Source organism: Pelecanus crispus, chromosome 9, assembly GCF_030463565.1.
Source record: "Pelecanus crispus isolate bPelCri1 chromosome 9, bPelCri1.pri, whole genome shotgun sequence".
In the NCBI taxonomy this organism is placed as follows: Eukaryota; Metazoa; Chordata; class Aves; order Pelecaniformes; family Pelecanidae; genus Pelecanus; species Pelecanus crispus.
In genome coordinates this window covers 44,247,989-44,268,163 of record NC_134651.1, presented here as the reverse complement: position 1 = coordinate 44,268,163, position 20,175 = coordinate 44,247,989, and the positions used below count along the sequence as shown (strand labels likewise).

The 20,175-nt window shown below is 46.1% G+C and overlaps 1 protein-coding gene across 2 annotated transcripts in view; it reads right to left on the bottom strand.

The window, feature by feature from the left end:
• The window catches only part of LMX1B (LIM homeobox transcription factor 1 beta), a 103,415-nt gene that overhangs the window by 5,340 nt on the left and 77,900 nt on the right, over window positions 1–20,175 (bottom strand). For both annotated transcript variants that reach the window (XM_075716747.1, XM_075716748.1), the window contains exon 3: window positions 3,010–3,242. In XM_075716747.1, the coding sequence (XP_075572862.1) occupies window positions 3,010–3,242 (233 nt within the window). The remainder of the gene's footprint in view (window positions 1–3,009; window positions 3,243–20,175) is intronic.

The following is a 20,175-nucleotide window of genomic DNA, read 5'->3' as shown; positions in this document are numbered from 1 at the left end:
CTTTCTTGCTAAACACATATAAGTATATATGTGCTTGTGTAGACCAAATAGATTATTTGTATTTTCTATAGTTAAATTCTGAATATTTGTACAATCTGGTGCTATTACATGTGTTAGAATATTGTAACTGGGAAATCTCAATCGCAGTGGCAAAGGTTGAAGAGTAAGTACAAATTTGGTTATGAAAAACAACTTTTCAACTCAGCATATTTTATTTCACCAGACCACTGATTTTTCTTCCAGAAAACATTACTATATTATTATAGGGACTTCAACATGAAGAAACACACTGCAATTTTTATATACTCAAAGATTACGTTTGGGGAATTAACAAATTAGACTTTAATTCATTTTAGGGTCTGATTATTATGCACCTAGCAATCTAATCACCTTTTACTTTAATAAGCATCTTTTGCCTAATGATTAAAGAGAAGTTCAGTCATTTTAATAACCATGACATTATTAACTTTCCAGTATGCCATTTCTAAGGAAAGGTTTATGAGGATTAATATTGCTCATTGGAGAGTTACTTTTGTGTCCAGTGGATAAATATTTGATTGGAGAAGGACACATTCTCAGCCAGGGCTATGTGAAATCATTTGCTCTCACACAGGCATCTGGGAGATCCGTGTTTTCAATGTATTAGACAATGGGAGAGAAAACATCCCATTTAATTTGTCAACTTGTTTTTCAGGTTTGGGTTTGGCTAACAGAGAATAATGAGGAAAAAAAGCATCTCCAGGAGTAAGAAACTATCCCTTGTGCCAAGGGGAAATGAAATTGAAACCAAGGCTGTTTTGTGCCGCTGTGGTAGCTTACTGCTGATCACAAAATACAAAATCTGGTCCTGAAGGAGAGCCCACCCGTGCCCCAAGCAGATCTCAAACGCAGCCGGCTGGCAAACAGCAGCCACCGGCGCCCGCGCGGGGAGCGAGGAAGGCAGGGGAGGACGGTCCCCATGCCCACCGCCGCAGCGAGGGGACAGCCCCGCACACGCAGAGCTGTGCCTGGACACAGCAGGATGCTGAAGCTGGCAATGAGAGAATGACAGGCTGGAGGGCGAGTAGGAAACTCGCACGCCTCGGGCAAATTCACAAAGAGCCCGAACCCTGTGACGTGAGGTTTACAGAGCAGAGCACTCAAGGTCCTGCACATCCAGTATGGCAATAAATAACATGCTGCTCCAAGAAAGGCCCCGGTCCTGCACGTCATGCTGAGTCAGCAGTGACCTTTGTCTTGCAGCATTCCTGACGTGAAAATATAAATTTCAGCCATGTGGAGAATATGGCTCTCAGATTAGAGATTAAGGATAATTACTGCTCCCAGCTAAATTGGAATAATGCATTTTCCCATAAACCAGAGGCAAACATTCATGTCATTTGTACGCTTAATGGAATGCTAATTGTTGATTTTCTTAGACATTTTCTTGGGAAACAAGTGCGCAATTATGATGGCTGCCAGCAACTGGTGTACATGCTGTCTCTAGTCTTGGGATCAGCCAGGGTGCACCGGCAGCAGGAGGTTTCCAGTCTCCTTGCGTGCATATGGCACAGGAAGGAGGCATCCCGTCTCTCCTGGAACTGCCTGTGAGCCTAAAGCCAGTCCTCACTGTAACCACTGACAGATCCCCTAGGTTTTGGACTGGAGAACCCAAATCCAGCATGTGAATTATTTGTCCTGAGCAGTACTGTGTTTCCAGCCCTGGACAGGCAGCAAGCAGCTTTTGCTCGCTGTCTTGTAAAACCTTCCCTAGGAAATGGGTGGAGGAAAGGAAGCATGTGAAGAACTCAGGGAAGACATGTCAGCTGCTATCAGGTGTGAAGGCTCTACTGGCTTCTTCAGGAGAAGGCAAAAGCTCTGGTCGCAGTATGGTGACTCTTGGCCTTAACTCCCAGGCCAAGTGGCGCAGACTCTTGCAATCGTACTCTTCAAACCCCAGCTCCCTCTGAAGGGAGAGGCCACACTGCAGATTAGTAGTAGTGCATTTTAGTAAGATATTGAGCCTGTCGTCCCTTGATCCTAAACAGTTTGCATTCATCAGGAACAGTGCAGGACCTCAAGGACACTCTTGGAGATGTGGAACAGGCAAACCTTGCATGTCTCACTTCTGTACTGCCCGCGGCATACAAGCCGTAGTGGAGCATCCCTGGGACAACACATAGATCATCTCCTAGGTCGACACCAGAATGGGGCTCAGACACAAACCAGCAGGTAGGCAACAGAGATGATCAGAAACTAGAGCCTTAGTAGCACAGAAGAGACATACAGCCAGGGAGAAGTCTGGATGGACGTCAGGAGAGCCAGGCATTGTACCTGGCCTGAAAGCATGCAGAGACAGATTCCCCTAAACTCCTCATTCAAGTTACTGCTTTTTCTTTTTCTTTTTGTGTGAGCCCCCTTGCCTGCCTTAATGGGAGGGGGTACGCAGGCAGCCTTGCCAAGCAGGGAGCTGCCCTGGCCTCCTGTGCTGCACATGCTATTGCTGCAGCGCAAACCCACTTCTCGGTTTCTTTCAGATTCTCCTCAGTACTTCTGTGTTGTACTTGTAGTTCTTCTTAAAGTCACCATTTGTGATTGGCAGAGGGAATACTCTTGAAAATCATATTACAGCTTTGCCCATTTTCCTAGCTCAGTGCTGAAAGTGTGTGTGCAGAAGATCCCCTGAAAAATATGTTAAGTGGATGGAAGAACGCCTATGGAAAACAGCACACTTTGAATGAGGCCTCAGGTAACTGAAGTTGGTCTGATTCACGTTTTGTGATCTTACAGAAAAATACCTTGACGAAAACAAAAAGGTTCTGTCCTTTGCTAAGCAGCAAGTTAAGGAAGGAAGTCAAGTTAGGGAGAACAGACTGCAAGTAGGGATTTTTTTAGCTGTGCCTGCTAATTTGCATGGGTAGCATGTGCATATAGATAAAATGGGATGTGTAAATGGATATACTTTTCTGTAAGAAAGCTCTACAAACCCTTGCGGCTTTTCCAGTTGGAGCAGGTGTGGGAAAAGCTCACCTGAGTCTGAGTCGTCTGGGCTGACCGAGCTCAACAAGTCTTTCTCTTTTTCATAGTCACTTTTGCAGAGCAACTGTCCTTCCTTAAGAACAAATTCGTCCCCTTTCCTCAGCTGTCGTTCGCAAACGCAGCAGCAGAAGCAGCTTAAGTGGTAAACACACTCCAGGGCTCTCATCACAAATTCTGTTGGAGCGATCTTTTCCATGCAGCCACTGCACTTAGCAGCAAACAGCCTGTAAGAAAGAGAGGCAGTAAAGTCAAAGGGAACTTCAGATCATACACTGCATGAATTTAAACACAGCAAATTCTTTAATTTAACTACAGATCAGCTTGGCTCATGCTTTTGCACACTGGGAGACTTGCATCCTTAGTCTTGGAAACATCACAGGCAGGCAATTTATTCAAATTTCAATCCCTTTGGTCTAGAGATTCCCAAATCACCTTTGCTGGATAAAAAACACTAAGACTTGTCCTTATCACACTGTTTTGTTCCTCTTCAAAAAGAGAAACAAAAAGGAGCTCTCAGAGTTTGGATAACTTGTTCAAAACCAAATTTATTTTAATTCACCTTTTAGAGAAGGGACAATTCACGCTTTGTTTTATACAGGCTCTCTGGTTTCAGCACTTAAACACTATTCTGACTAGATTTCATGACTTTCCATTTTTGGTATTGTCTGTCTCTGAGGAGGCTGATAAATGAACACAGAAACAAGCATGAAAACTTAGTGCTTTTGCTGAGGAGACACACACACACACACGCAATCGCACACATGCAATTGATAAAGAGAGGAGTGAAATAACATGGCTTTTCTTTGGATGTTGAGTTATTCCAGAACAACCTGTCTCTGAAGAGAGTACTGTGCATTTTAAATGGTGTGAAACATCCTTTGGCAGAGATAGGCAGTGATACAATCTGCTAAATTACCACTATAATCACAGGCTCTAGAATATACGCTGTATTCCAGACTAGTTCTTATTAAACCTTTATAAACCCCCTCTTTCATCCGTCATTAATTTTCTAAGATAAAGTTAGAATGATTTAGATTAATTTTATTTTGCTTTTCTAATGGCAACTGGGAATCTCCCTAAGTGAGCTTTTAGGAAGAGGGCTGCTTCAAATAAAGATGAATAGCTAAGTTACGTCCCTGTATCACACAGTGGGCTTGGTGATTTGAAATTCAGTGTCTTTTATGGCAATACATCAAAGTGCAAGGTGCATTAATATTTACATTTCGGCAAGGAAATTAACACAACTGCACCCACGTGTTCACAGGAAAAAAGGAGATTTCGCCTTTTAGGATGGGGTGCGCTGATTTTTTTTTTCATCCTCAAAATTATCCCCTTTTTTATAAAAGGCAATTATCTTTGATTTTAGAAGGCACAGGCTGTGGTAGTTACTGATTCCTCCAAAGCCTCCATTTTGTCTGAGCTGAGAAGTACAGCAAAATGGCAGTCACCAGCTCCTCAGCAAAATGATGGAGTCACATAATGGGCAGGAGGGAAAAGAAAAGGTAAATACATTTGCATACGGCATCCAAAGAAAGGCTGAGCGCCCAAGAAATTGTGGGTTTTCCCTATCTGTATCTTCCGATTTAATAAGAGCGCTACCCTATTAACCTTGCTGGCTCGGTGCGCACCTTTGCAGGACCACAGCCACAAGATACCAGCCGTGCGCTGTACAGGCCACGCGAGGTTGGACCGAGTGGCTCTTTTTTGGGTACATAATGAATTAAATCCATTAAAGGGAAACTGATGCCACGCAGGACCGACAGCCGCTGCTAGTAAACGGGCCGTCTTATTTCATACCGGTTATTGGGTTTGTCTGCAAGGTTTTTCTTCTGTTAGATGCAAACTTTAACAGACAGAAAGAAATACGATTTTATGCTCTGACTAGTAAACATCACAAAAATATGACAATGCTTCAGTTAGCAAATTCCTAAGCAGGAAATTTTTTTATCTGTACGTAATAACGTATCTGAAAGGATTAAAACACAGAGGGGAAAAAAGAGCAAACAGATTTTAAGCACTTTAAAAAGTTGTTTCTATTTAACTGCTTAAACCTATTTGACTCAGTTTAATTAAGCTTGTATCTTTTGTCCGAAGACCGTTGTTACGATAGAGCGCACTTGAAGAGCCCAAAGCTCAGCAACTCTGGTGTGCAGGCACACAGCTGCCCCGACGGATGGGTGCGCTGGTACCACTGTGAGCGGCGCCCGCACGGCCCCCGCACACCCGAGCACTGGTACCACTGCGAGCGCTGGTACCACTGCGAGCGGCGCCCGCACGGCCCCCGCACACCCGAGCACTGGTACCACTGCGAGCGCTGGTACCACTGCGAGCGGCGCCCGCACGGCCCCCGCACACCCGAGCACTGGTACCACTGCGAGCGCTGGTACCACTGCGAGCGGCGCCCGCACGGCCCCCGCACACCCGAGCACTGGTACCACTGCGAGCACTGGTACCACTGCGAGCGCTGGTACCACTGCGAGCGGCGCCCGCGCGGCCCCGCACACCCGAGCCGAGGGCTGCGGGGGGGCGGGGAGCCCTGGGCGCCGCGGGCTCCGGGCGCTGCAGATGCGGCCGCCGGGCCGGGCCACGCCGCTGCCGGTGCCGCTTCTGCAGCCGCCGGCTCCCGCCTGCCGCCGCCTTTCAGAGCAGCGCTGCCGGCCTGAGAGGTGCCGAAGGGGACGCCAGGAAGCGCCCGCCACCCGCCGCTGCGGGCACCGCGATCGCCCGCAAGGCTCTGCGGCTCGGCGGCTCGGCGGCTCGGCGGCTGTGCGGCTCGGCGCTGCGGCGGGCGGTGCGGGCCAGCGCCGGCACCGCTGCCACGGGGCCCGTCCTCGGAGGAGGCAGCGCGGGGTGCCGGCGGCACCGGCCCTGGCAGCCGCAGCCAGGCTCCGGCAGCGCTCGGAGCAGAAGGGCTCCTTCCCGCACAGCGGGAACCGGCGGCGACGCTGGCGGCCGCAGCCCGCGCGTCGGGGCCTGCCCGGCCCGGCCCTGCCCGCTGCAGCCGGCGGGGCCTGCGCGCAGCTCCGCGGGCACCGGGCAGCACCGGGCAGCACCGGGCAGCGGGCGGGGCCGCCCCAGCGAGGGGAGGCCGCGGAGCCCGGCCCGGGAGCGGCTGGCGCCGGTGGGCCGCAGCGCAGCCCGAGCCGAGGGGTGGGGGCTGCGGGGGCTGCGGGGCCGGGGGGCTGCGGGGCCGGGGGGCTGCGGGGCCGGGGGGCTGCGGGGCCCGGGGGCTGCGGGGCCCGGTCGCGGTTCTGCTGCCGCCAGCCCCTCCCGGCAAACCCTGCCACCGTGCAGTGAGGGGGCAAGCACACACGTAACGCGGTTTACAGACGCTGTTAAGTGAGAAGGCATAAACCCCCCTTCGCATTTCTTCTCGCCGGGACATGGAAATAATCCACTTTCTCCTCAGCCTTGTGCTCCGAGCGTAGCGCTTACCTGAGCAGCACCTTCGCTGTCACACTGCTTTACTGAGCGTTTGGCTTTTTTTCCCCCCTCCTCCTTCAAAATAAAACATCCAACACATCAACAGAAACTATCTTGCGTTATTTATCGGCAATTGACTATTGCCAGAAAGACGGTGCTTTTCCAGCAACGTTTCCAACGGCCGTCTTTTAGTCATAACGGATGACACTGGCATCAATGCAGTATTAACTCACTCAAATTAACGTTAAATTGGCCTGACAATACTGCACGGACTTCACATCTTCAGTTTGTCCGTTGTCGATGTAAGAAAATTCCATACTCTGTACTCGGGTACTCTCTGCATCATAACACGCCCTCACACAAATACACACACACACACACACACGTTGGATTTAATTCTGAGATTATAAAATCTTCATTAAATCTATCTTGTAAAGTGTTTATAGGTATTTTTTCAGCTTCCAGAGAGTAACCCAAGGTTATGCACTTTTTTTGCACAAGGCAGTCTCACAACAGGAAACTAATCTTGACAAATGACCAGACTTTGATATCTGTGATCTAAACCACTGCTCATTAGACTGTTCATTTTATAAACGAATGGTAATAAACCTGTTGAGAAGTGTAGGATAGCAGGAATACTTTACAGATCACCCCTTTACAGGTTTCAATCAAAGCCATAAATTTGAAGGGGAGCATGCAGATATTCTGTGCTGAGACAAAGACTCGGTCCCACACCAACCACATTTAAGGAAATATTTCTTTTGCTTTCTATACATTTTACGAATAATTTGCATAACTCTGACTTTTTACCCCCATGGCTGATTATCTCCAGCTCTCTTAAGTTAATGTCAAACCTCAAAATCCTTGGACTTGTTAAAGTATGTGGAGAGTGGAAATCAAATGCCTTTATTAGAAGCCCCAGGAAATCTCCGACTCCTAAGCACAACGAAAACATTCCAAAGAAAATTGTTCAAAGAGGACAAAGGAGAAAAGCAGAACAAGAAAACCTTGTTTTGAATCAACGATTGCAAGAGTTTTATAAATAAATTCTGTTGCCTGGACAATTTTGAAAGACAACTCAATAGGTTTAGGAGTTTTTAAGTGTGTTTGCCTCTATGCCTGAAACACTTGGGGGATTCAGCTGAGCTAAAGCTTGGAACAATGGCCTGTCTGTCCATCTGAGTATTTGTAATAATCGCTGCGAAGCAACTTTACAGTACTAGACAGTCAAAAAATCTTCACCGGCCAGAACTGGGTGAACTTAACAAATTAATTTTGCATATGTATTAGGGGCAGTAATGAAAACGCTAAGACATGTGGTCCTGTCTTTAAACAGTAGATGAAAATGTTCACCAGCGGAAGAGGCCGTAAAGATTTTATTTGTTAGGATATCCCTGTGAAGTCAGGCTGAATCAGTAATCCTTAGAAACAACCACAGTTACATGATCCACTGTGCCTTCCTGCATGGGCACAACCATCTGGTGTTTAATACGTACTACTGATTTATTATCTCTCGCGTAGTTATCTTGCAGTAAGTTTGACCCTGCTATGCTCCTGAGAATCACGGTTCTGCTGTTTACTCTCCTGATGTCCTGACAACCCACCCTTTACCTTTCTATTGCTCACCCAGGTCCTTCATTTCCTCCTGTCTGTGGGCAAATAGATTTTAATTGTTTTATTATAACTAATTTAATCTGTGCTGAGAGATCTCCATGTGCAGTGTGAAATTTGCTGTTCATATTAAGTGTGGTTCAAGAGGTTTGTTATACAGGACAGAGGTATAAAAATAGACTAATTCAGTCAGGTTGTTTATTTACTGGACCTCTGCCGTGAAGCAGTAAATAGGAAGTTATTAAGCCGTGTTTGATATATGCAAGAGGACAGATGCTGCTGTCTACCTATCAGAGACGTTAAATCATTTTCCTTTCTGTGTTATTCTGACATTGTGTTGCAAGAAACCACAGCAGATACCTGGCTTTTCTTTATTTAATAAACATGCAAAGCTGGTGGTCACGAGCTTTTGTAAATAGTGTAGGCACAGTCTCTAGCTCTGACACTTTTCTTTCTGATAATAGCCCGTATATGACATCCCTATCGTGCCTATATAGCCAGCTGGGAGTTTGCCTGGCACTCCTATAGTACAAAATATGTTAGAGCTGAAGTAAAATATATTATGCTTTTCACACAACTGAGTTTTATTAAGAGAAGAAATTAAATTACTAATGAATGACATCTGTTACTTGTTCTTTGGGAGAAATCTTGATATTTCCGTCTTCTTTAGATGACATAGAATGGGGAAAACACTATGCATGGGGTTTTTTTCCAGCACAGGACTTGAACATTTTTGTAGCATCTTACAGCTCATGGGTGCTTATAAAAAAGAAAAACTGTTGCTTGGTTACACTGAATTCTGAACAATCAAAACATTTCAAATGCACTAAAGCAAAACAGAAATATTATATTATTTGAAAAAGAGAAACCCTAAAAAAAGAAACAATCCATTTTAAATATTTTCCCTGCAGAAAAAATAATTACATAGTTTATTAAAACCAATTTCATAGCTGAAACTTCAGTGAAAGAAAGCTAATTCCCTTTCACCGAGTAGTAATAAAACATGCGCAAAAATTAAAAGTTTCTAGAAAAAAAAAAGTAATATTTAGAGAGAAACTAAAACAAAGAAACCTTTTTCTTCTTCAGGGAGAACTGAAGAAAATATTTATTAACCCTCTATCCACAGGTGCTGTAGTAAGAACACCAACTACTGGTGAAAGCTTGCATTTAACGCTGTGCTTCAGCGTGTGGATTTGGATTCACAGACTAAAATGTGGCGTGTCTTGGTACTGAGTTACTTTTTCTTCCTGTGAACATTTTACCCGTATTTGCATGAGAAGGGCCGTACTGCCAGGCAAAGGCAGCCTAATGGATAAAATAATGATAGAGAGCACATGTTGCCCCATGCTAAGTGAAATCTTGCTCTGAAGCCGGGGGAGTTTGCCCGTGGGCACCGTCAGAGCCACGGGCTCACGTCACCGTCACCGCTCTGTCCACCGAGGACGGACCCCGGGCAGCGCCGCAGGATGGCCACACCCAGAGAGTGCCCTGCGCCACAGCCATAGCCACGAAAACATTACCCTTCCTTCGATTTCCTTCCCACTGGAGTAAGAGGAAAAAGTCCCATTTGCCTCGATAGGAGCAGGATTTGGTTCCTTTTTGATTCCCGTTAGTGGCAGGGACTGGCGCTATGCGTACCTCTGTGCCACGTGGCAGTCCCAGCTGGACCACCATCACCGGCCTCTACTGCAACAGAAATGACAACTGCCAAAAAGTCTCCTGCCCTGTGTTAATTTTCTCTCATCGCACAGTTTCAACAAAGGAAAAAAGCAATGTGTGGACAGCGAGCTGACGTCCCCTCTTGAGCAGAGCTCAGGACCCCACAGGATGCCGCAGCCGCTCCGCTACCAAGGGCCGCTCCGCGGGGAGCTTCATGCAGACCCAGCCGTTCCCAGCTCCCTCCCGACACGCCAAGACAGGTCTCGGCTGCTGCCTGCTCCGATGGGGCGGGTGTTCGGCAGGGGAATGCACTGGGACAGCCGCCCCCCCGGCACCTTCTCAGGAGACCCTCAGGGCACTGGGAAGATCACTCCCCAGCCAGCCGGTACCCAAGCCCGCTCCTGCAGCTGAGGCATCTCCAAATCCCTTCCGCAGGTGGGCCCAGCATTCGCTGACCGCGCCAAAGCTCTGTGCACTGGCGGTGCCGGGGTCAGGAGCACGATGCTGAGACAGCTAGAGAAGACCCAACGGATGGGTTCACTAAAATGCATAGACGCACACAGAATTCAAAGCAGCCATCCTAATGTAACTTGCGCAAGTGGGGCCAGAATGACCTAAAAAGTTACATCTTCCTTAACTATAAAGTAAAACACAAGATGTAAAGTGCAGAGGAGTTTCTTGCTTCAAGCAGAATATGACAGAATGGATTCTTCTCTTTGCTTAATTTTCATCCCCTAATTGACCACTTTGTTCAACTGTCTTCCATCACTGCCATGCAGTTCTATTTTATAGCATTTTTCCTTACAACACTTTGATGGAAAAATTTATGAAGAATCGAATTATTGCTGTTAGAAGGGAATTAAAACAATTTTTCATTTACAAAGTCACTGATATTGCTCTACTGTGCTCCACCTTTGGGAATCCAATTGCTCTTCTCAGCTACTCCCATTCCTCTTTATAGCACGGCAATTGCACTGTACAGATTATGGCTGCAATTTTCTCCTAATCTGTTCTGTAGAATAGAAACTGTTATAAAAGTTAAGGGCGCCAATTGAATTGATAAAGCCAGGGCTGCAATTAAGAAGCCTAATGGATTAACAAAATACGATGATTTTGTTAGAATTATATTTTTAGGCAGTGCAAACATTTGGGAAATAACGTTATTTTTGTCTACGCATTTAAAAAAGGCTAAACAGGCTTCTGCTGTTGTGCTTTTTGTACTGCTTCAAATTATACTGAAGTGCTATAAAAGCACAGTACGTGTTGGGGAGTTTGTACTTCTGCTGCACCTCTGCTGAGCTAGGTCATTACCGAAAACCAACGTTGTTTTCATTTTTCTTGTTTGGATTTTTACGCAGTTACTTATACATATTAAGCTAAATCCATCTCTATTTCCTACCTGTACACCCCCACTGGTTTCCAGCGGGCGAAATGGCTTGCGCTCTGCCTGGAGAGCGGCCTTATTCCATAGCCCAGCTCCGTGTGAGGGCTGCCTGTCTCCAGCGTGCTGGATATTCACTGGTCTGATGAGATGTCTTATCCTTCTCGTTCACTAAGTGGCATACTGAATTTACGGTTGCCTTTGAATTTACATTGCCAACAACACAGGGAAATTCTTCTAATATAATTTTTATATGAAAATTCACCCTAAAGGCCCTATAAGCAGGGAAATTGTACTGTTGGTGATTCACTGCCCCGGCCTTCACTTTTACAGAAAAAAATAATCATGTGTCAAAGCAATTCAAATGTAATTTCTAAGTTATTTCTTGGCTGGCAAGAATGACTTAGGGAAAGAATTTACACAGGCCCTTTCCTCTCAACTAAGAACATTAAGAGGAAGAAACGTTATTTGCCAATATAAAACAAAATAACTTCCTGTGCCTGCTGCACTGATGCTGTACAAGAGCTTGTGCCCAAACCCATCAGCACAGCCAATTTAGCAACTGATTTGCAAGGGAAAGATACCTTAGTCCTGTGGTGTTAATGTCTTTACAGTGGGGGGTCTATTGCCAGCTTCTCCAAACTCATCAACACAATCTATTATTAATACCCAGAAAGGCTTTATAGTATCTTTATAGCACAAGGCAATGAAAGCTCTGTGGTGTAATCTGTTATCTATATTGCAAAAACATGTGAAATAAAACAAAACATAGACACTTCATAAACAAAATGTTTCATCTGTTACATCTCTCTGCCTCTCCTATATATAAAGCAGTAGGGTGCAGGAAAGGCATTCAGAGAGATTCGCTGTTAGATGTGGGACTGGCTTATTTTTAAATTTTATTTGTAACGTGACAAACTTTAAACTGAATGAAAATTTCTGCTGCTTTCGCTAGGACGAAGGTTTTCGGATCTTTGCAAAATTAGTCCGCATTTGACTTGTAGAGCAAAGGGTTTTAGGAGCAAAACACAGCCTCTAAAAATCCTAAAGGTAAGCTCTTTGCGATATAGTGACGAGCCGGCCAACACGTCAGGGCACAGCCGCGGCGGGCTGAGGAGCGAGGCGCAGTCTCTGCTCCGGCGGCGGCTGAGCGCGGTGCCCAGGCACAGGCAGCACCAGGTACTTCTGTCGGAGGCATTGCCATGGTAAGAGCTGAAGAATTTGTCTCCAGTAAGCAGCAGCAAAACCCAGCGCCCACTGGCATTTTCCCGGAGGCAGTTATTTCTTTGGAAAGCATTCAAGAACAGAATTTGAGCAGAGTTGGAGCTTTTCTTCTGTTATTGATCTACATGTCAATATTTTATATGAAAAGCCCAGAATTACCCTACACTTAGTCCCTAGGAACAGACACAGTTAGAAATATTCTTTAACAGCAAATAAGTAAACACACAGTTTAAAACCCAGGAAGATTTTGTTTTGAATAAACAGATTGTGGCAAAGGTGGAACTCAGAAGGGAGTATGGAGAAAGTTTTGTATACTTGGTGCATATATGTTTGCAATACGGCAAGAACCAAAAAAGCCCTCAACACAGGCCTGCGTCTTATTTCCCAGATGCCCTTTTATTTTCTTTGCCTGTTGAAAATAAATTGTTCTTTTGTAGTGTTTCTCTTTTCAGTCCGACTGTCAGCTATTATTTTTCTATTTCCTCTTTTTGTCACTTTGCATTATTTTTGGTGCTGTAATTCCCATTTGTTCCCACTCCTATCTTCCTGTCTCCCATTGTTCCATTTTTTAATCCCCAGTTTTACTCTTCTTCGGCTCTTTTTTGGCCCATTCTCAGTAGGGTTTGAGAGAATACCCAGGCGTGACTCCCTGCTATAGCAACCACACCTCCCCAGGAAAGCCACAACAATCTCTTCGGGAGGAGGAAAGTCTTTCACAAGCTGGCAGCAAAAGTAAATCCTTCTTCAAGGAACAAGAAGGATTAGCAGAGAGCAGTGGGCTGCAGACTTAACCCTACCCCTCATTTCTTTAGAGCACCAGTCACTCAGAACCCTGCTGTGATGTACAATTAAACAGAACCCAAAAAAATCCTGAATGACACAAGAGCCGGATTGTGTAAAGGTTTAATTCCACTTTAATACCTTTCCAAGTTCAGAACTCAAAGATAGCAATTTAACCCAAGAATCCCCATCTGAGCATGAAAAGTTGCTGTTTGTCTTACAAAAGTCCCCGCTATATTCTGCTCTAAATCATGCTCTATTAGCCTGACCTGTAATGGATGAAAATTTTTTCCCCCAGTCATCTCACACAGTTTCTCTTCACTGTCCTTCTTCACCAACTTTGTTCTTCTGGTAAGACAGAAGAGTTATTGGAAGCACAGCGCTTTGGGAGAAACTCTGTAAAAAGCACCACTGAAAAAGGAACACTAAAAAACCCCAAACCAAAACCTCAAAATTCAGGCAACTAAAGGTGTGTCCTGCAATGTCTAGGAATGATAATTTATTCTTGTAATGTGGAGTCACTCTTATTAACATCATGTCAATTACTTATTATTAATACTGCCATGGAAAATAAATAGCTCTCTTAATAGAGGCTTTTTTGAAGACTCCAAACATCTGATTCATCTTTTTTACGCTAATGAACAGACATCTGATTCATCTTTTTTAAGTTAATGAACAGAATAGCCTAGTTATTCTAGTATGGGTGATTACTATAGTTGCTCTATAAACTGAACTTTTAGATTAACACGGAACTACCAAAATCTCCTGGCTTCTGTAAGGCCAAATACGGTTGATAGAGTCCTAAAGGCTTAGCTATCAGCATCTGTGTTTGTATTCAGGCTTTGCTAAACTAGACTCTCTAAACCCGTACAAAAAGATTTATCAGTAAGCAAGGCCCTATAGCGTGCCCAGACTCTCCTTTTGCCTGGAACATTAGCACAGATTTTAAGTTATTCCAGCAGTTAAACATACATCACACAGGACACTTCCACATGTGTGAAAATGAAATCCCATTAGACACCAACAACATTATTAGGCATGCAAAGAGGATTATTCCCTTAAGCTCACAAGACTGAAAGGTTTGTCTAAACATTTTATTAACTTTTTCAGAATTTTTTTTAATTAAATGAAAACTTGTAAGTAGGTCAAAGCTGGAAAATACTACTTAACTTTTGGTTATGTGTATGTATATATATTATACACACACATGCACGGACACACACGCAGAGAGAAAAAATAGAGATGCCTATTAGAGAGCAAGTATACAAAATCCCCACCACATCGTATCAGTACAGCATGGCATTCTTGGCTTTTGACGAGAAAATTTGTACGGCTTGGAATTGTTCTACAAAAGCACAGAAATATCCCATGGTATTCCTGAGGGTTCCATAAATGTTGCAAAAAATTAGGTGCTTTGTTGAATATCTGGCTGAAAAAAAGTCCTGCTCTGACTGTACTGTCCTTTCTACAAAGTTGGCAAAGCACTTTTTTTTTTTTTCCACAGAATATTTGCTGAAATAGAATGAAGTTTGCTCACCAGTAAGTAATTCTGAGGTTCTTAAGATCAGCTGCTAAAGATAAATAAAGGAGAGGAAGCTGTGTCAGTTTTTGCTTCAAGTAAGTGAAATGAAGAACTCCTTTGACACCATCAGGAACAGGATTGGGTCTGCACTCACAGGTAAAAAGACTTTAAAAATGCTTAGCTCTATTGAGAGTTTGGTCCTAAATCTATCGTCTACTACTCCCCCACAGAATTCCCAGCTTTGACATTAAAGTGTTGTTAGCAGTGTCTCAATTTGCTATTGGAAGGGACATTACTCCTTTTTCGGATCTCACATCAACACGTCACAATTCACAAACCAGCTTGCACGGGAAATTTTGCGAACGCCAAAGGCAACGCTCCAGCACACGCTTGTGCGTGCTACCTGCTGGTCACAGTGGACACATCAGATGGTCACGTAAGGGGCACGGGTGATCTGCACATTTCTCTTGTTCTCATTTCACTGACAATAGGCATTAAAATATTCAAGATTTGCTTCTAGCACTGCACCAAGTAGGCAGGAAATGTAGAAGCTTGGGTGTACAAGTTAATGAAATATGGTTGGGTGAACATAAGCTCTTCATTTAGACAATAACAGTTACCGCTGCAGTTTCTTTGTACCCGCTTTATGAAAGTCATAAACTCTCCAAAGAAAAGCATGAGCTATTTTACCCTGATGGTTTTTGACTCTCTCTCACTACCTGCTGGCGCAGTTAGAAAGTATGAACTGCCTTTGAACAGATTAGGACCAAGTTAAAGTGTGACAACATCTTAAGCTTTCTCCACATGTTGCCAATGATTTCCAACTAAAGATGTTACCCTCATCACTTCTGCCACAATGATAAGAATCTATAGCCCGCTCACTTGAGGAGATAAAAGCGGTTTAGCTGGAAGTATAAAGTACTCTGACTTGCTAAGCTGTGTGGCTGGCTGTCCCAACCTAGCTGAATTTTTCCTCTACAAAGCACAAAATCCTTATCATTAGGGACTTAAGCTGCTTTTTATTTTGAGACAAAAAGAATACTGTTTATTGGCATCCAACTCAAACCAGCTGTAAACAGTTGCTTTGATGAAGAAGCAGCTACAACTTCAGTATGCCCGAAGGCACATACCCACTGAGTGTCAATCATTAAAGGAAGAATGTAAGGTGTATACAGGGTCAAAAGAAGGCCAAGGGACATTTAAGACCTCAGGGATCCTGGATAGCCCAGTTTGCCTTTAGAACCAAAAGAGGATTTTAAGCTATTCTGCTGGATGACCTTTATCTCAAGAGGCAGCTCTGTGGCTAGGCTCAGCCCTGAGCTTACCCACAGGAACAGCAGACTCGCAGCGTCAGGCTTTCCTCCCCAGTGTGACTGTGGAAGCAATGCGGTGAGCTTGGATCCGACAGAGCCTGAACGGCTCCAGGACGCTGCACCTCACGGCAAACTCGGGATCCACACCGAAGACTGACAGCAGAAGTCCTGCTAGTTTCTACAGATATGAGTCACAGACGTGTAGGGCACTCTAAGTGATTTTAATTCTTGTACTCACCCTTCGCGTAACTAACTTCTTTCATCAAGAATCACTTTACTGGCTGCAACAACTATTTAAGTTAGAGATGCCCCACCAACCATTTTGGTGTGAGAAGTATAAAGTTGTTATAGAATTAAAGATGAAATAGCAGGAAGATCAAAAATTTAATTAAAATTAAGTTTGAGAACCAACGGCAATCGCTCTGTCATGAAACATGTCTCTACAGTTATAAATCCTCTTGTAACCAGCCACATACCAGCAAAAAGCCCAAACCTCAGGACAAGAGTCTCGAGAGTGCCTAGGCAATTCACAGATCCTGTTTGGAAAACAGTCGCTCTTGGATGTGGACTTGGACGGGGTTCATAGTCATCAGAAGAAAGCAAAATAGTCCCATTTTTGTCATGCAGTTCACTCAGGAAGTGCCAGCTCTTTTCCGTTTCCCAGAGTGGGCCAGTCCAGTTACTACTGTCAGAGTCGGATTAGGTCTCAAGCAAATAAATGCACAAATGGTGTGGGTTTCTTACATATCCCTGCTTGTTCACGTTATATTTTAATGTCTTTATCTGGACAGTAGTACCTATTAAGCACTTTCCAAACACAGAGAAAATACACAAATCCTGGCCCCAGAAATATAAATTTGAGAGAGAAACGGTCATGGTTTGAGAGGTGAAATGGCTCAGTTGTTCATGGGCCCCTGGTTTCTCAGTTGCAAAGTAGAAGGAGACAGTTCTCTGCCACCCCATCCCCAGTCCAATGCTGAAACTATCTGTAAACCTGTGTCGTGTTTCAGGCTCACCCTCCTCAGCAAGGCACCATGTACGAGCAGCCCATCCCATTCCAGCAGGGAATAAAGGACTGAAGAAATGTGCAGGTGAGGCTGAGGAAGGGCATAAGAGAGCATCACTGCTAGAGGTGACACCTGGGGAGGGATGTGCAGAGTAAGCACAGCCCGGGGGTTGGTCTCCTGCAGGACTCCGAACCTGAAGGACCTCTGGAGGGTGGGCAAACCCAGCACACCCAGCGCTGGGCTGCTGCTCAGCTCTGCGCTTTTGGCACCGTGGCGGGGCATGGCTGGGACAGACAGCGCTTCAGGCAGTTGGTGCCTCAACTTCTGCATCCCTGCAACGCTCTCCAAGTCCCCTGATGTGCCTCCATTTGCAACCCTGCTTGTCTTGTGCGGCTGCCTGCAGCCTGCCAGTGCTCCCGCAACTCCTCCCCGCAGGAGCTACGCAAACGTTTGCAGCCTGCACAGCTGTGAGAGACCCAGCCCGTGGCCCACACCCCCACACCCGCCAGTCTCATGGCCAGCGCTTGGCTCCCACAGCCAAGAAATACAGAGGCCCCAGGCCAGCCCTAAGCTCCTCCGCCAGCCTCCGGCGGGTGGAAGGAAAGCAGACCGCCTGTTCTGTGGAGAGAGCAGGCTTTCTAAAGACCAGATGCATGGATGCAGATGTTCCCTTGTCATGGGAGCAGACACTCTGGGGAAGCTTGGCCACCCGTGCCTAGAGCTTCATGCTGCAGCCAGACTGTTGCAGACCCTTACAGAGGTTAAATGCCAGCTGCTCTGGGCAGCCCGTGAGGGTGGGCTGGCACCAGCTGCTGGCCCTCTGGCTACCTTTCCTCCTCATCGGACCCTCTGCCTGCTGGACGCTGATGTGTGAGAGTTGGTCCAGGCTTCCTCCCGCTCCCCATCCCCGGCACAGCAAGAGACCTTTCCCAGAACGAGCAGCAGTACGAAGGGTTTCAGCACTGAACGGCGGCACCAGTCATTGGGTCGCAGATTCATACTCCTTTAGAAGACCAGAGTGACTGTTCCAGCGTGAATTCAAATGCCGAGTTAACTTAGCTACTAGGTGGGCCAGACTAACCAGACCTCATTCATGCCACACGAGCTGCAATAGCTACGTATTTTATAGGAAAGTGTTATTTCTGTAGAAGGCCCTGGTGCCACCAGAGATGTGGCTCCTCCAGGCACGAGCTCAGCACCACCTCCTCCTCCTCCTCCCATGGCTGGGAAGGTACAAACCAGTTTTACCAGCTCCTCTAGCAGATACAGGGCGCATCTCTGCCCGCATCCTCACAGATACCACAAGCAGATACCCTTGTTCTGGGGATTCAGTTCAAAACTGCAGCCCAGGCTTGGAACCCTCTCCCAGGCTCCTGACGACCTCACAGCCTCTCCCCGTCCCTGGCCATATCCGTACCCACAGCACCATCCTCCCACTGCCCACTCGCACGGCCAAGCCAAGAGCCAGGCTCTCCTGCCGCCACTGCTGCTCTCCCCGACCCTTGCACAGACGGCATCCACAGAAACGCCTCCAGCTCTTGCTGCGCTGGTACCTGCCTGGTGTGCAGCAGCCGAACGTCCATTTGATGCAGCCGCTCCTCCCGGGTACACCTCACACTGCTACAATTGCACATATTATTTTGGGCTTGCGTGACAGGCAAAAGACAGTAGAAAGTTCGTGGTGCTGTTAGATTATACAACATTACATACCTAGTATAAAAAAAATTAAGTCTTCGCAATTTATTCTGTTAAGAAATTTTCCTGCATAAAACCTCATAAAATCTTTTTTAAAAGAGACAGTAGTTCATCTTTATTGTCACGTTGATATATCTTTATAAACTTACTCTAGTGATCTATAGGAAAAGCAAACCAGACAGCTCCGTATTTATGGGCACGTTTAAAAAGCCTCTTATATTTAACAACTGCATTTAGCTGCGTTAACTGCAAGTTGCAGTAATAAAGGCTCTGCACACTTCGATGCTAAATTAAAAAAAGTTCTGCTGTTCAATAATACATAGATGCTGGTTTTTTCATTACTCTTTAATATCATTTCCATTTAGTTTATAAATAATTGTAGCTGGCTAATGAAACGAAATAAAACCTGCCTCCAACCCATTCCCTAGAGCAAACTAAACTCCTCTTTTTAAAGCTTCTTAATCACCGCCCAGTTCTTACAAAATTAGCATAGTAATGGGCTTTAAATTGAGCCTCTTTGTTTTTTAATTAAGCTCCCAGCAGGTAAAAATAAAACAGATTATTGAAGAATATGCCAACACTAATAGCCTGAAACTCTTTTGACAATTAAAAAGATCCCATGTTAACCCTTTTGAGGAATCCTGCATGCTAATTAGTCACTCTGAGGCCCAAATCCATCAATATTCCATCTAGACACCTTGTAAAGTTGAGATGGTGAAACCGATCTCCAACACGGGCCATCATTCCAACAGGAAGGTGAGGCACCAGCTCTCTGTGGCAGCAGGGCTGTGCGGGACGGCAGTCACGGACCCGCCAGCCATCGCCTCGTAGGCGCCAATACGGACACACGTGGGGCAGCACCCACGGAGCCCGGGCTCGGGAAGCCGTCGGATGATGCCGTCAGATGAAGCATGCTTTGATGCCATCCGCCAGATTCCCACTGCTGGCTGGGCTTGCCGACTGGCAGCGGCAGGGCAGAGCCGGGGAGAGCTGCGTGGTGGTGGTGGGCAAGGGGAGGCTGGCACAGGTATTGCCGGAGCTGCTCCTCGGGGCAGAGGCTGCCCTTGCTGGCTGGTGCCCACCGAGCCCACCGGTGCCCGCCGAGCCCGCAGCCCGGGCAAGGCTGCAGCTCCAGGTCCGCTCTGGCTCCCAGCCCCGCACCAGCAGCGTCCCAGCCCCGGGGCCTCTGCTTCAAGCTCCTGGCTCCCTTACAGCTCGCGCGGGTGCTCAGACAAAGAGCCCCTCTCTCACCCTTTTAACTCCAGCGCTCACTGTTTGGCGATGCCTCCTTGGAGCCTCTGCTGCATTTTGTACAAAAAAATTAACTGGATGCCAGAGGTAGCAGCCCTGGTCGGCATTTCAGCCCCTGAGGCTTATTTGAAGTGTCTGCCTAGCAGCGACTAGTGCCCCAAACATGCCGGAGACACAACTACTCTTTTTTGCTTAGCAACCTGAAAACTGCCCCAGAGGCAAAGGTAAATCTTAAGCAGAACAAGTGGGTTAAAGAGCAATGTTGAAGCCATGTCGTGGACAGCGGCAATT